Source organism: Mastigoproctus giganteus, chromosome 5, assembly GCF_048544385.1.
Source record: "Mastigoproctus giganteus isolate SK-2022 chromosome 5, ASM4854438v1, whole genome shotgun sequence".
In the NCBI taxonomy this organism is placed as follows: Eukaryota; Metazoa; Arthropoda; class Arachnida; order Uropygi; family Thelyphonidae; genus Mastigoproctus; species Mastigoproctus giganteus.
This window is the reverse complement of record NC_143579.1, coordinates 153,624,337-153,640,127: the sequence shown is the minus strand read 5'-3', so window position 1 is coordinate 153,640,127 and position 15,791 is coordinate 153,624,337. Positions and strand designations below refer to the sequence as shown.

General features: G+C 34.9%; 1 protein-coding gene across 2 annotated transcripts in view; it reads left to right on the top strand.

Annotated features, from left to right (window-relative positions):
- Positions 1–15,367, top strand: part of Mst85C — a 231,492-nt gene extending 216,125 nt beyond the window's left edge. For both annotated transcript variants that reach the window (XM_090373477.1, XM_090373476.1), the window contains exon 7: positions 15,204–15,367. In XM_090373477.1, coding sequence (XP_090229603.1) covers positions 15,204–15,321 — 118 coding nt within the window. In that variant the 3' untranslated portion in view covers positions 15,322–15,367. The remainder of the gene's footprint in view (positions 1–15,203) is intronic.
- Positions 15,368–15,791: the final 424 nt, after the last annotated feature.

Below are 15,791 nucleotides of genomic sequence, written 5' to 3'. Positions count from 1 at the left end.
CACATATTTAATGCACTCAATGCAGAAGCTGTACGACTCTATGAATAAATTTGGTTAATTGTGAATATTTAATTTGGCAGCTAGCTTACTTTCTGTTTCGAAGTTCCAAGACCAAAGCATGATTTCATTATGGCAGCAGCAGTTGGACATCTGGTTTAAAACATAATTCATAGTTAGCAGGTTGCCAACTGAATTTTTGGAAGTGTTAAGTTAAATATTATTTAACTTGTAACTTAAATATAATAATATTTGGAAAACCAATTCACCGTACAGTAGTGATTTGGTGAGCAAAGTTTTTGATTCAAACTAAAATGAATTGATTTTGTATGTGTGAGGTGGGAACACTTTCCAGTGCTTCTTGATATCATTGAAAATAAAGATATAGATATTTTGTAGTATCAATTCTTCCTTCGTAATGAAGAAAGAATTAATTACAGTGGTCCTTCGTGAATGAACAATTACAAAAGGAAGCTTGAAAACAAATTATTCCAAGTTATGCTTGGCATCTTAACAGTTCCTTATAGTAATTCTGAATGTGAGAGAATATTCAGCCAGGTGGGGGGGGGGAAATAAAAAGGAAGAGTTTTGATCTGGTGAAGCTTTGGAAATGCTCTTGAAGCCAAATCTAGACAGCAGGGCCATTGTTTTATTAACAAAATTTGACTTTTTCTTGAAGCAGTCATAGTCAGTTGAGGCCTAAGAAATATACATCATTCCAAATGGAAATCAGGAATAAAAATCCCAGGGAAACCAATGTTTAAAAGTATATTGTACTGCTGAAGAATTTTATGGGTATGTTTTTATATTTAATGCATGTGTTGTCACTCAAATTTTCTAGTGCATGTTAGCTTTAAAAAAAAAACTGCTTTTTTTTTTTACCTGGTTTGCCCAGAAAAAACTTCTCTCTCTCTCTCTCTCTCCTGCTTACAGTTACCCAACCTCCAGCTTTTTGGTTGGTAGCTGTGATGTGCAGCACGTGTAGCTACATGCCTAAAGCACAGCTAGGGTTTTACACAGTCAAATTTTAGCTGTTATGTGTCGGAAATATAGGCAGTTCTCTGAGCTACAAACATTGGTGCATACAAACAACATACAGTAAACCCTCGCTAATCCGGTTACAGTTAATCTGGATGTCCGATAATCTGGATCGAAAGGTGAAAATTCTGTTCACAGTTGAGTACTTTGAAAGACACATGGAATTTAGGAAGGCAGATGAGTAACTGTCACTGTGCGCTGATTGTGCAGAGAGAGAGAGATGAAACATACATTATGTTGTCTTGCACGTTGTTCAATATCGTTGTTAACTCTGAGTCGGATGTGCTATTGCTTATATCGCTTCATATACGTTCATTTGTATTTAAGTGGTATTCATAGCAATGATCAAATTGCATTGACGTGCACACCAGTGTCACCTGATAAATGTATAAAAAGACAATTAACAGCATAAAAACCATTGTTTTTTTTTATAGTTTTATATACAGTTGGACCTCTCTTTAACGAACTTCCATATATTGAAATTTTCTATGTAGCGAAATTTTTTGATTTCCGTTTGGTCATTGCATTGAAAATAGTTTCCATATAACAAAAAAAATTTCCATATAATGAACTGATTTCGAGAGACCCAGTATCATTATTCACACCTCTGGCCTTTAGGCAAAAAAGCTGATGCTGTAGAAAGCACGATTTAAGAGCTAAAAGGATTAAGCATTAATCACTTTAGCTTTTCATAGCTAAAGCTTTAATTCCACGAATTAAGAGCTAAAACATTTTACAATTTAATGGTGCCTGTAAAATCCTGCAGAAGGAAACTGGCCAACCACAGTGTGGGATAGAAAAGGATGGAAGTTTGAGAGAGACCTTTGCCCAGCAGTGGGTCAGCAATGGCTAAAAAGAAGTAAAACCTATACAACTTATACTCTACTATGCCAAGAAGTCCCGCTGGTCAGCTGTGCACAGCCACTGGCAAAGATTAAGGCATATTCCCGACGTGGGCATTGGCTCTGGTCAACCTATTTTCTACCATTAGCATCCTATTAGAGAATTAGGAGAGAGCAATTTTCCTTTATCTCGGAAATTCATCTGTTGTTTCAAAGAAATGAGTCATCCACACTTTCACTGAATTTCACCTGTCTCTACATGGCAGCTACAAGTGGTCCCTAATTTCAGCTTTAACTACTGTGCAAGTAACCTTACAGTGTCTAAGAGGAAATCCTTGAGTGTAGTGTGAAAAAGCGGAAGTGCTTAATAGTGTAGATCGTGGAATTAAAAAAAAAAAAGAAATTGCTTTAAAATTTGATGTCCTGTCGGTACTGTGTCAGCCATTCTGAAAAACCTTGTTTCTGTTCTCAAACTGTTTGAGGAAACGGGACTCATTCGGAAGCTTGCAAAATTATGATAATGCCTAATTTTGCAAGCTTCCGGATGAAAAACTGCTTCATCTACATCTTCCCATTTGGGAAGATGTAGATGAAGCAGTTTTTAAGTGAATGAAGTTGATTTGAGACCAAAACATGCTGATATCAGGCCTATTAATAAAATCAAAGGCTATGGAATACACATCTTTTCTGGGGCACAAAACATTCCAAGCCAGTTCTGGTTGGCTGGACAAATTTAAAGAGTGTCATGGCTTACTCAAAAAAGTTATTTCTGATGATTGCAACTCCACTTTCATCAGTTATTTCTGATGAAAGTGGAGTTGCAATCGAAGAAGACTACGTCCGTTGGAAAGAAACAATTTTGAAAAAATTAAGGACTGAGTCCTAACACACATTCAACGTTGATGAGACATGTCTATTTTTTAAATGTTTGCCGAACAAGACACTGACTTTTAAACGTGGAAAATGTTTAGGTGGTAAAAATAGAGAGAATTACACTCTTGGTTGCAAATATGGCTGGTAATGAAAAACTGAAGCTTTTGGTAATAGGCAAAAGTAAATAACCTCAATGTTTCAAAGGAGTAAAGTCGTTAAGAGTTGAACTACAACAAAAAAACCTTGAATGACAAGTGAAATTTTTGAGCAGCGGATTTTAAATTTCGATAGAAAAAGATGATGAAAGAAAACAGAAAAATCATGTTGATTATCGATAACTGTCCTGCCCACCTTCACTCGGTAATTTCGAAGCTTACAAGTGTGATTCTTGTTTTCTTTCTTTTAAATAATTCGTCTTGACTGCAGTCAGTGGACCAGGTCATTATCAAGAATGTGAAAATGCACTACTGAAGGCACATACTGAAATAAAATTATACTGAGAATAGAAACCAACCAACTTATAGATTCTGTTATAGATTTGTGGATGTGCATATCAGAGTTGGTGAAAATGTGGAGTCAAGATGTGATGGAAGCAATGATTAAAAATTAACGGAAATGAGAGGGATAAACTACTAGAAGACATTGGGCAATCTTGGGAAGAGTTCCAAGCTACGTTTGATCAGTGGAGAAATTGTTCCTGACGAATTTTTAGGAGTTGATAATTATGTCATAGTAGTTGAAATCCGAGTGACGCCCAACATTTTGGAGCGTATTTAAACAACTAGTGACAATATCAGCGATGAGTTGGATGAAAATGAGGGTAATAACCTTCCAAACAAATGTTGGCAGCATTTGAAACTTTGCATCGAGGCCTTCAGTGGGAATAAAATGTAACAGAAAATATATCTGATTTAAAGTTTAAACAGATGTGAACATTTTCACGAACGGGGTACAGTAGAATCCAGTGTACAACAAAAATTACCAAATATTTTACCACATAATTCTTAAAGGTGTACTAATAAATCGTGGGCATCGTGGAAGCAGTCATTTCTTAATATGTATGCATTAATAAATTGTTTTAAAATGTTAGAAAATTTATTCATTCTCTCTTCTTTCCCGTCTTTTATTTCTGAATTTACAGTATTTTTCACTGTTGAAAAGGTCATATTTCTTTATAATGAATTTTTTCAAGGGAACGAATGATTTTGTTATATAGAGGTCCGACTGTATTTTCATCAGCACTGCCTATATCATTAAATTTTCCATTTATTTGTGTTCTAAGTTTTTTTTTTTTTGTCTTTTAGGGATATCTTTTGCTCACTAATCTGGATGACCTCTCCCCCTCAATTACTCCGGATTAGCGAGGGCTTACTGTATAAAATATTATGTTGTTACAGTATACTGTAACTAAAGTGTATGATAAAAGCTTTTAAAAATATGTTATGGCTAACTGACGCAGTGAAAGCATTACACTGCATCTGTAATTGGTAATGAATAGGAAACTGAAATTATTCTAAACTAACTAGGGTTTAATAAAGCATAAATTAAGATTAAATTAAAATTGATTGAAATGTGGATAATTTTATGTATTCCTTGATGCAGTACACGTTTCTGGCTTATTTATTCCTGTATACGTACTGTACAGTATGAAACCGAAATTAAAATGACTTTAAACAAAAAGTAAAAATTTATTTACATTTATGTAATGTCAGTGCAACGCTTTAGATATCTTAAAATACCGTGTAGATGGACTAATAATAAAATAGCAAATGCTTAAAAAAAGCGGTACTCACCTTGAATAAATCTGCATGGTTTAATTAAAAAGGGTTGGTTAATATTTAGGATGAATAGTTGAGTTAAAAAGACTAAGGGAGGGACAAAAAAAAAAAAAAAAATAGGTGTTACTTCGGAAATAAGAATAAGCGCAAGGAAGCAGGTGTGTACACATCTAATCCTTAGTTGTCATTAAAGTAGGGAAAAAATAGTTGAGATTAAATAAATAATGTAGTTGGTCAATAGTCATTATGGGCACTTTTGTTGGATTACAACGTCTTCAGTTGGCAATTGAGTGGGTAGAGAACGCGCGTGATATTTAAGAAATTATTTATACTCTCGTGATGCACTTTTTGACATGCGGTAACCTCAACCGTGAGATGTTCCAAATCAGTGAAAGGTTGAAAGGAAGTTTAGTGTTTAAGACTTTGAGATTGGAATGGTGTCGATACCACTCAATGGCTAGTGCTTCGTATTGAAGAATCCTATAGCTGGATTTAAGTTTAATAATAGACATGGCAGAACCGATGAGAAGGGCGTGGTTATGAGTTTGAGCAAGAGTTGTTGAGTTCTGTAACGGTTTGGTTAGTCATAAGACTGTAGTGGTGGTAGTATGCACGGGTATTAGAGGTTTTGGATGAGCTATATTTTGTAGTAGTGCTTCCAATATAGCAGGTGTCGCAGTTTGGCTGGCAATTGATAAGGTATATTTTATTATTAAGATCGCTGATAGGGTATTTATGTGTGTCTTTGTAAGAGCTGAAGAAAGATCCGAGTTTATTGTAAGCAGAAAAGACAAGAGAGATATCAGTATCGTTGCATATATGCTGGAACTGTCCTACTAGTTTACTGTGATAGGGGAGGACTATGTGGATGTTTGTATTATTGTTATGTGCGATCGAGTTATTAATTTTATTTTTGGCGATGGCAGTTGCATGTAAGATAAGTTGATGGGGGTGACCTCTGGCTATGAATTTATCAGTGAGATATTGGATTTTGTTGTATAGGTCATTTTGTGAAGAGCTAAATTTTAGAGCGTTGTAGATTTGGTTGTATAATACGGCTTTTTTAGTGTTAAGGGGGGTGATGTGAAGCGAAATGTATTTGCCAGTATGTATGTTTTTCCTGAAAATTTTTGTACTTAGTTTTGTGCCTGTTATGTAGATGGTGAGGTTGAGAAAATTGATCTGGTTGTTTTGGCCAATTTCAAGGGTGAATTTAAACGTGTCATGTACAAAATTAAGTTTTGAAAAGAGATTGTCGATGCTAGGTCTATTGCCTATTACAAGGATGTTGTCAGCGTAGCGAATGTATAATTTTAATTCAGAGGGAAAGGGGTGTAGAATTTTGTTCTCAATGGTTGCCAGGTAAATTTCGGACAAGGGTGCCAAGATACCTAAACCCATCGGTAAGCCAAATATTTGTTGAAAAATTTTGTCGTTAAATCTGAAGTATCTGGCATCTAATAAAAGTGTAGTGAGTTCCAGCATGTGGTCTGTGGAGAGAGAGAGGTCCATTCTGTTAAGGTGTCATCGGCTGCTAGGAACTCACGTAAAGCTTGTTGGGTGAATGGTATATGGACATTGATATAGAGGGATGTGACGTCGAAGGACGCTAATATGTCACTGTCGGATATTATGATATTATTGATTTTTTGGAAGGCTTGATTGGTGTTGTTAATTTTAAAAGTGGAAAATCTAGTAAGAGGGGATATGATTTTGACTAGGAAGGTAGATAAATTGGCAAAAGCTGATTTGCTATAAGAAACTATTGGTAGGAAATATTCTTAGGAAAAACAATTCTTAGGAAACTCAGACAAAATAAAGAAATTAACCTTTTCACATTACAACAAATAGGAATCCACAACAATATCCTTCCCCATATGTTCGGGATCATTAAGTTACATTAACCCCGGGGACTCACATCTGGTGAGTATGGGCTTGGCACACCCAGGGTCCTGAGCTGGATATCATCATTCTTCTCTTTCTTGGTGATTCCCTTCTACTGTTTACTCTCTTGATACCTCGGGAGCTTTATTTTTCCTGGTGCAGCATAAGCCTCAGGCTTCCTTGCACCCTATGGCTATTAATAATAATAATAATAATAACTGACCATCCATTAAGACCAGTAGTTTCATATAGCAAATCAGCTTTCACCAATTTATCTACCTTCTTTTTTTTTTCTTTCGTCCTTCCCTTAGTCTTTATAACTCAACTCTTCATCCTAAATATTAACCAACCCTTTTTAATTAAACCATGCAGATTTATTCAAGGTGAGTACAGCTTTTTTAAGCATTTGCTATTTTATTATTTATGTGATGTAAAATGATAATAAAGACCAGAATGGTTGATATGGTCTTACTCTTGTAGCATTTAAAAAAAAAAATAGACAATTTTAATTCTGTGTGTGTGTGTAAAAATGGACAAGGCCTTTTAAAAATAGCTGCACTATACTTCATGAGACTTACTTAGCACTAGCTCTGTCTAGGATATAGTTCTTCTCTAGTTAATAAAGCCCAAGAAGTATCTTAGTCCATTATAGCCTCCCCCCCCTCTTTAAACTGAAACCACTACCCTTTCCTTTGACCAGAATTTTTTTAGACATTACCCATTTTATGTCATTGTGGTCACTACCTTTCCTGAAATCATATCCTTTATACTGTCCAGTTCCATAGAATCAAATTGATATTTAAGCCTCTTGTACTGTGTCTGATACCATTTGGTATACTGTTAGCCCACAATTTCCATTTATAAGAGGTAAGTCATCTATAATGAGTCAGTAATACTTGCCCACTCAAGTTGCTTAAAAGAGATATTTATCATACTCAGCAATTTTGAAATTCTGTTTGTTTTCTGAAAAGCCCCTTATGTATGAGGATTTGCAATTTAAATTGGGCCTATGCCAAAACATGTTCTGATATTTCAGCTTTCAGACATCTGTAACTGGTTTAGTTTTCATATCTATCACAAACTGGAAATGCAAATCAAACATTCATATCTGAAAATGAATAATCGGATAAAAGTATTGCATCGTTAAGTAGAAGCTACTTTTCTTGTGAGTGATGATAGCCAAAGAAATTGGGAATAGTGCCATTACAACAAATGAAAGTTGTATCAGATGCTGGGCGAAGAAAAATAATTTTCAAAAGTAAAAGGTCCTAAGGCCTCTGGTAGTGAAAGCAAAATATCTGACGATTGAAGAAAATGTGGCGCCTCCATAGCCAGGTGGGAAGGAGCAGCAGTGCGTAACACACGCTTCTTGATTAGACCGGGGTTTGAGCCCGTCACCACCAAATACGGAGGATGCGGAAAGGTCAGGGAATGACCACCGCATATCCCGGAGCAGTATGGCCTTAGTTGCTAATGCTCCTAAAAACCAAATAACAAACAAACAAATATTGAAGAAAACCTTTGAATGTAAGCGAATAAAAAGTATGTGTTTTGGTAATGATATTGGCTGAAATAGCCAATAAAAGGTATTAGCAATTATAAAATGAAGTTCAAGGATTCAAAGGCAAATTATGACAATATTTTCTTTGCAGAATCAATGTTTGTATATATTTCAGATTGTAAACTGGAAATGAAAGAAAATCACGTACTATATATTCAGTGTTTAAGTTGACATTTTAAGAATTAAAAATTCATCTGTAATATAAAATCTTAAGCTTGAATCAGAGCATGTGCTTAGAGTTAGAAAGACAGAATATAATACCGAGGTATTTATAAGTTACTACATATATTTTTACACAAATGTGCACTATGGTTCTCTTCTTAATACTCATGCATTTGTCCATTTTTTTTTTATCAAATGAAAGCAGTTTGTGGAATTTGTCAGAAGTTATGTTTTCAGGTTTTTTTTTTGAGTTACTGAAAATTATATTTTTTTGCCTTTTTTTCGAATTCTTTCAAGTGAACTTTCAAGATAGTCAATTTCTTATAGCAAAAGTACTTTCACACCAAGACATGGTTTACAGAGAATCCATATTTCGGTACAGTACTAAACAGGTTACAAGGATTGTCTTGGTTATATAAACCGAGCATGCCATGTTGTCATATACATTTGTAGAGTTTGACCTTTTTAAGGGAGTACGGTGTATATTTACCACTTTCTTTATAGCTTGCTGTGCAGTTTAATAAAATGTCACAATTTATACTTTTAAAAGAAAGAACAGAAATAACTGAATTAAAAAAGTAGACGATGCATCATAATGCAGATTTTATTATAATACACCAGAATGTGAAATGCAAATGATTACAGTTAAAAAAGGGAAAGGGTTATATACTTATGACAAATACAGGCAGTTCTCGCTTTACGAGTCCCCCCCCCCCCAAGTATCAAGTATCAACAAAATTGAAAATATGAACATTATAATTGCAAAAAAATGAATGATAAATATTCATAAATACTGCATTCCAAACCACATGCGTAGCTATACAATACAGTTTACCCAGCTTTACGATATTAATCAGTTCCAGAGACACTATCGTAATGTGAACCCAATAACACATTGTTTTTCGGTAATTCTTTTCAAGATCTCGGAAGTTGAAATTTTCACTGTACCATATAACTAAGCTATTTATCTCTCTAAAATGTCATTTTTAAGGTCACAAGCATGACCTTAAGGCCATATAAAAGGTTGTGAGCGTGGTTTGTAAATTGTATTAGTTACCAATTCAAATCATTAAAATGTACTACACTTTCATCGTTATCACATGTTCCATTATAAGAATCAATTTTAAATGCCTTTGTGATATTTTTCTAAAGCACATTTCTGGAGGTCACGACCATAAAACAATGAAAACAATTTGCACTTTCCGGTTTATTTGGTTTTTCTTTTAGTGCAAGCAATTATAAACGGGTAGTAAATTTGATCTTCTTGCATTTGCGAAAATACCGATAACTGGAATTGTGTGGTTTTTTACGTTATTATCGTGAAATGTGTTTCCCCTTTACTGAAATCTTCAATCTTATAAAAAACATAAATAAATTTTCAGAACCTTCTCTTCATTTCCTTTTTTTTCTTTTAAGCTTCGTAAACTTGTTACACCATTGCAACTAACACGATTAACTAACTTAATCATGTTAGTTGCAATTTGTGTGTGCCGTTAAAAAATGCTTATGCATGCAATCGCAAAATTTATAATTAAAAGAGATTATCTTGGAAACAAATGCCTCTTGAAACATTTCTGAAGAAGTCGGCTCCTTGTGCAACAAACCAATGAGTGCCGAGCCAATAATGAGTTATCACAGAGTGTGCATTTAGTCGATGATGGTGAAGAATAAACATTCTTTAACATTTGTAAGTCGAAAATAATTTCTCTATTATTATAATTTGCTTGATTTTTACAGGCAACGTTTTCATTTCTTTTGATAAATTAATCATTGTTTAAACATAAACTTAGCTAACTAATTTCACTGTTGAGAACGTAACCGCTATTTTTAACATATCTACGGGAAATAAATTCCCGCTTTATGGGTGCGTGCGAGGAACGAATTAACTTGTAAAGTCGAGAACTACCTGTATAATCTTTAATCTTTAATGCCCTTCACGGCCAATGATTACAGTTAAAAAGGGAGAGGGTTATGTACTTATATGACAAATATATGATTAAGCATGGATTTTTAAAGCACAAAATGGAAGTTAAGTGATACATTGGAATATACACCGAGCCGAAACATTATGACCAGCAAGTCGTTATGCAAATCGAAGCAACTGCATGTCAATTACAGCCTGTGCATGGGTCAGGACACGGTATAAAAAACTAATAATGAGCTCTGTTAATCAGTGTTACTCTTGTTCTTCAGATGGAAAAGGCAGCAGACTTAAGTGAGTTTCACAAAGGCCAAATTGTAATGGTCAGATGACTTGGCCAGCATATCCAAAACGGTGCGGCTTGTCGGGTGCTCATGGTCAGTCATGGTTAGTAACTACTGAAAGTGGTCTGAGGGAAAATGCACAAACTGCCGGCAAGGTGTTGGATGACCACATCTCATCGATGCGAGCAAAGGCTCTCCGCTCTCCCAGATGGTATGTGGCAACAGAAGGGCGACTGTGGCACAACTAGCCGGTAATTGGAATGCTGGTTATGGGAGTAATGTGTCAACACACAGCACATTGAACCCTGCTGAAAATGGAGCTGTGTAGCCGCAGGCTTCTCTGAGTGCCCATGCTAACCACGGTTCACCTGTGACAGCACCTACAATGGGCACATGAGCATTGAAACTGGACCTTGAGTGATTGGAAGAAAGTAGTCTGGTCCGATGAATCATGTTTCCTGTTGCACCATGTGGACGGCCAGGTACATTTGCGTTGTTTACCCAGGGAAGTGATGGCGCCTGGATGTACCATGGGACGAAAACAAGCCGGTGGTGGTGGTGTCGTCACACTTTGGGCGATGTTCTGCTGGGATATCCTGGGTACAGTCATCCATGTGCCGAGCACTCAGACATTTGCCACCTACCTAAACATCATTGCTGACCAGGTACACCCTTTCATGGCAACGGTCTTCCCCTCTGGTGGTGCTGTCTTTCAGCAGGATAATGTGCTATGCCACACTGCCCGGATTGTTTGAGACTGGTTCGCAGAACACGAGGAAGGCTTCCAGATATTGCCCTGGTCTCCAAATTCCTCAGACATCAATCCCATCGAGCCTCTGTGGTTTCTGTTGGAATGGCAACTCTGATTGCAGCGTCTCAACCATGGACCTTACAGGAGTTAAAGGATCTGTTGATACCAGATACTACAAGACATATTTAGAAATCTTGTAGCATCTATGCCTTGCCAGGTACGAGCTGTTTTCGCTGCACATGGAGGACCAACATCATATTAGGTAGGTGGTCATAATGTTTTGGCTCATTGGTGTACATACAGTGAAAAGCTGCTGGACAATGCCATCAATGAAAAAAAAAAAAAAAAAAAAGACATAAATCTGATCACAAGAACTGATGACAATGATGCATGGTATTTAAAACTGCTTCTGTACATTATTCTGAAAGTGAGCTATCTTTTTAGGTGCATTAACATATGTACATAATGCACTTGTTGTCTTTACCATATCATTTGGACCTTTTAAAAAGATTTGTCGAGCTATTCCTGAATTCATTAAAGTCCAATAGAAATCCAAATTATTATTTCTTTGTTTGTCTGTATAATAACTTGACTCCCCGGATGGATTTTCACGAAATTTTATATTTAGGCCTTTTAGAAATATTTGTTCAGCCATCCCAAATTTCATTAAAATTGAGCCAATATAAATCCAAATATTATCTGTTTTTTTATACATATCACATAGATATCCATATACTGTATATTGTAGCTGAAGCACTGGATATTATATTATTGCCGTGCACAGGTTGAAGGAATGAATGAGCAATGTTGGTGGGTGTGCAGAAGCAAAATTTTCTCAGTTCTTATATAGAAGGTACTTTTTGCTCATATTTTTTTGTTAGAAATCAAAAATTATAACTGTTTATTACATGAACTATTACCGTATTTTCCGGCTTATAAGACGCAGTTTTTTTTCGCGAAGAAATACTTGGAAAATCACCCTGCGTTTTATGTGGTCAATGTCAGGTTAGGCCTAAAGACTATCGGCAATGCATTTTCAATGATGCAGTGCTGATAAACTGAGTTCTGAAAACTTCCCTTTGAAATTCACACAATTTTACTTAATATTTATCTGTTGAAATATATTTTTAACAATTATCAGTGGTTACAATCTATGGCAACAATACATACCAGTAATCTTTTTTTCGTGGAAAATTTGTTGAAATCTGCGTGATATGAATCTCACAAGCAGACGTAAGTAAAAACTTGTTTCATTTTCCATGTGTTTGTTTCCTCCATAATATGATCTCGCGCTTTTATGGTATGGCGGACTAATTAGACTGGATTGGGATTTTTCAATTCCAACCGTCTTTAACAAAGAGAAAGTGACGCCTGTATTTGTCTTAGGGTGAGTAAGAATTTCTGTTACATTACTTCTGTCAGCTTTTTTCAGAAACAAACATTTCATTATTGGTTGAACATTTACCCAAGCCTATACCATTATTTTGAGAAAAATATATTACCGTATTTAATTTTATTATTATTATTTTCTTTATCAATAATTTTTTTATAAATTTCAGGACACCTTGTTATGATGGAGTTGTTGAGAAGGCATTGCTAAACAATTGCCTTTAAATTACAAGTAATAGAATTTGCAATGCAATATGGGAACCATGCTGCTGAAAGACATTTTGGACCACCTCCTACTGAGAAAATGGTACCTGCCTGGTGAAAGCAAGAGGAGAAACTTCGACAAGCAATAAAGTCAAAACACAACCTTCGCAAGCGAAAAGCTAGATGGGAGGAACTGGAGAATGAGATGAAGACGTGAGTTACAGATCAGAGGAGCCAAGGTATTGTGGTAACGACTAAAAATATTATTTCTGAAGCTAATGAAGCTAAATTGAGGGAAGCTGCAAGAGGGCATGATGACTTTACAGGTGCTATAGATTTATGAAGAGACACAGATTAGTGATGCGAACAAGAACAAAAATAGCACAGAAAATGCCTGAGGAGTATGAAAACAAAATTATTGATTTTCACCGATATATTATCAAAGTCAGAAAAGAAAATGACTTTGAACTTAGTCAAATTGCAAATATGGATGAAGTTCCATTGACGTTTGATGTTCCCTCTAATAAGACAGTTGATTTAAGGGTGCTAAATCTGTGACCATTAAAACTTCCGGCAATGAGAAATCCCATTTTACAGCAGTACTAGCATGTTGTGCTGATGGTACCAAGTTACCACCATAACTAATATTTAAAAGGAAAACAATGCTGAAAGAAAGCATTCCAGCAGGAGTTTTTATTCAAGTTCACCCCAAAGGATGGATGGATGAGCATGGCATGAGGTTTTGGCTGGAAATGGTGTGGTCATGCCATCCTGGTGGACTTCACACGAGAAGCGACGGCTTCTCGTGTGGGATCAGTTCCGGTCTCACCTAACTAATTGTACTAAGATAAGATTAAAAAGTTTAAACACGCAAATGGCTGTAATTCCTGGAGGGTTAATGGGTCAATTACAACCCCTGGATGTATAAATAAATAAGCCTTTCAAGGACTACATGGGTGAAGAATGGAATAAATGTATGATGCTCCCACAGCATGAACTAACATCAACAGGGCACATCAAAAGACCTACCATTGTACAGGTTGCCAGTGGATCAAAAATGCTTGGAATGAAATTAAAATAGAGTCAATAGTACGATTGTTTAAGAAGTGTGGCATAACCAATGCTCTTGACGGCACGAAAGACGATCTTTTGTATGAGGAAACAGATTCATCTGACTCAGAGATTGCTTATAACATGGACGATGGTGACATAGAATATCTTGAATATTATGATGATTTCATTAAGAACAAATAAATATTTTTAAAAATTTCTTGTTTTATGAATTGAATAAAAACTCCATGTTGTAAGTCCATTTAATAAAAAAAGTTAAAAAAATAAATGTAACTTCATTTAATTTATTTTTAATACCTACCCCCTGATTACATCCCATATCATGCCATGTTGCCATATTTGTTTACATCAGTCGGTAAAAGATCACTTCTTAGTTTCACTGTAAACTGTATTGAAGGATAATAGAAGGGTTATTATTTTTTCCCAAATATGTGGCCAAAACTAGGGTGCGTCTTATAAGCCGGAAAATACGGTACTATTTGTGGTGGTTTTTTTTTCTTCTTTCTGTCTGTCAGAAATGGAGTGTACACCTTATTTGGGTGCACAGTATTCAGATAAATATCCATACATAATTATATACAAGACATGTGTTAATTCTACACATTTACATTTAAATATTTTTATTATTAAATAAATATAAAACTTATGAAATTTAAAAAATCCAAAAAAGAACATTTGAAAAGTTAGTGAAAAAAAATATATATATATATTATTACTTGAGACATTACAATTAATGTCATAAGGGAATGAGATTCTCCTGTTGAACCAGAGTGAAAAAAATTGTATTGGTAAGTGAAAAATTCCAAATGCTTTTATTCCAAAATATCTTTTTAGAGAGAGGAATGCTTAAGGAAAATTTATGTAAGAGTTCTTTGTTCTGGTATCAAAAAGTTTGTTAAACAACTTTGCTGACCCAAGGCAGATAAAAATAGTGAAGATACCAGAAGAAATAATGAAAATACACAATGTCTGCAAAGACTGTCTCTGCAATTTCTACATTTCACTACATCATTATTTCAATACATTCATTCTTTATTTACCTCATAAAACTTGTTGATGCCCTTTTCAAATGAACTGTGAGCAAGCAGAAAGAGATATACGACCACTGCAGACATCTTGATTTTTTTTTTTTTTTTTTTCCACTTGCAGTTTTTTTTTCAAGTATCTTCGCTTACTTCAGTTTTAGGTTGGTAAAAAGCTTATTCTCAAAGAAAGTATCTTTTAACTTTTTATAATTTGTACGATTTGCTGAAATGGAAAATTTCTTTTGGAAATGTTCTTGTTTCCTACCTTCCCAATAGGCTTAAAATGGACTGAATTACTATAAAATGTTGATAATTAATTTGTATTAAATAATGCCAAATTACATCTGAATATGTTAGTATTTTAAATGCAATTTTATACATTTTATTTCTTTCTTCCTTCCCCTACTCTCTCTCTCTCTCTAGTGTTCAACATATGGCGGCCACTGTACATGTTGATGGGTCACACCTTGTGTCCTCGTTAGTTCCTCCTTTTTCCAGTGCCTCACAGATATATGATGTGGATGATGATATGGACCTTTAAGGACATTTAAATTTTGTACAGCCCTTTTCAGATATGTTATTTTTAATTTAACAGGAAAACATCTAACGTATCTATAAAAAAAGTATATAAATATCATTTTTATATTAAAAGGGATAGGTAGCATTTATAACATTAACCCAACATATGTATGTGTTAGATGATTGGAAGAGAATTACTTCCAGGGTGCTTTTTTTTCTCTATCTCATTTTTTATAAGAATCTTTAATTGAATAAAAAATAACCTCTGTGCTGATGTTAGTATTATGATTATGTGAAATCATTTTTTCCCTTCATATTAATACACTGTATTAATATAAAAATTAATATTTTACCCAGCATCATCAATGGGTTGTCAGATGTAGTACTGGAGCCCAGTAAGTACTGAAATGGCCATCTGCATTTGTAAACCTATTTTATAGCTCAGGTAAAAGAAAGATGCAGTTTTATGAAAAGGAATTATTGCTTAACTCG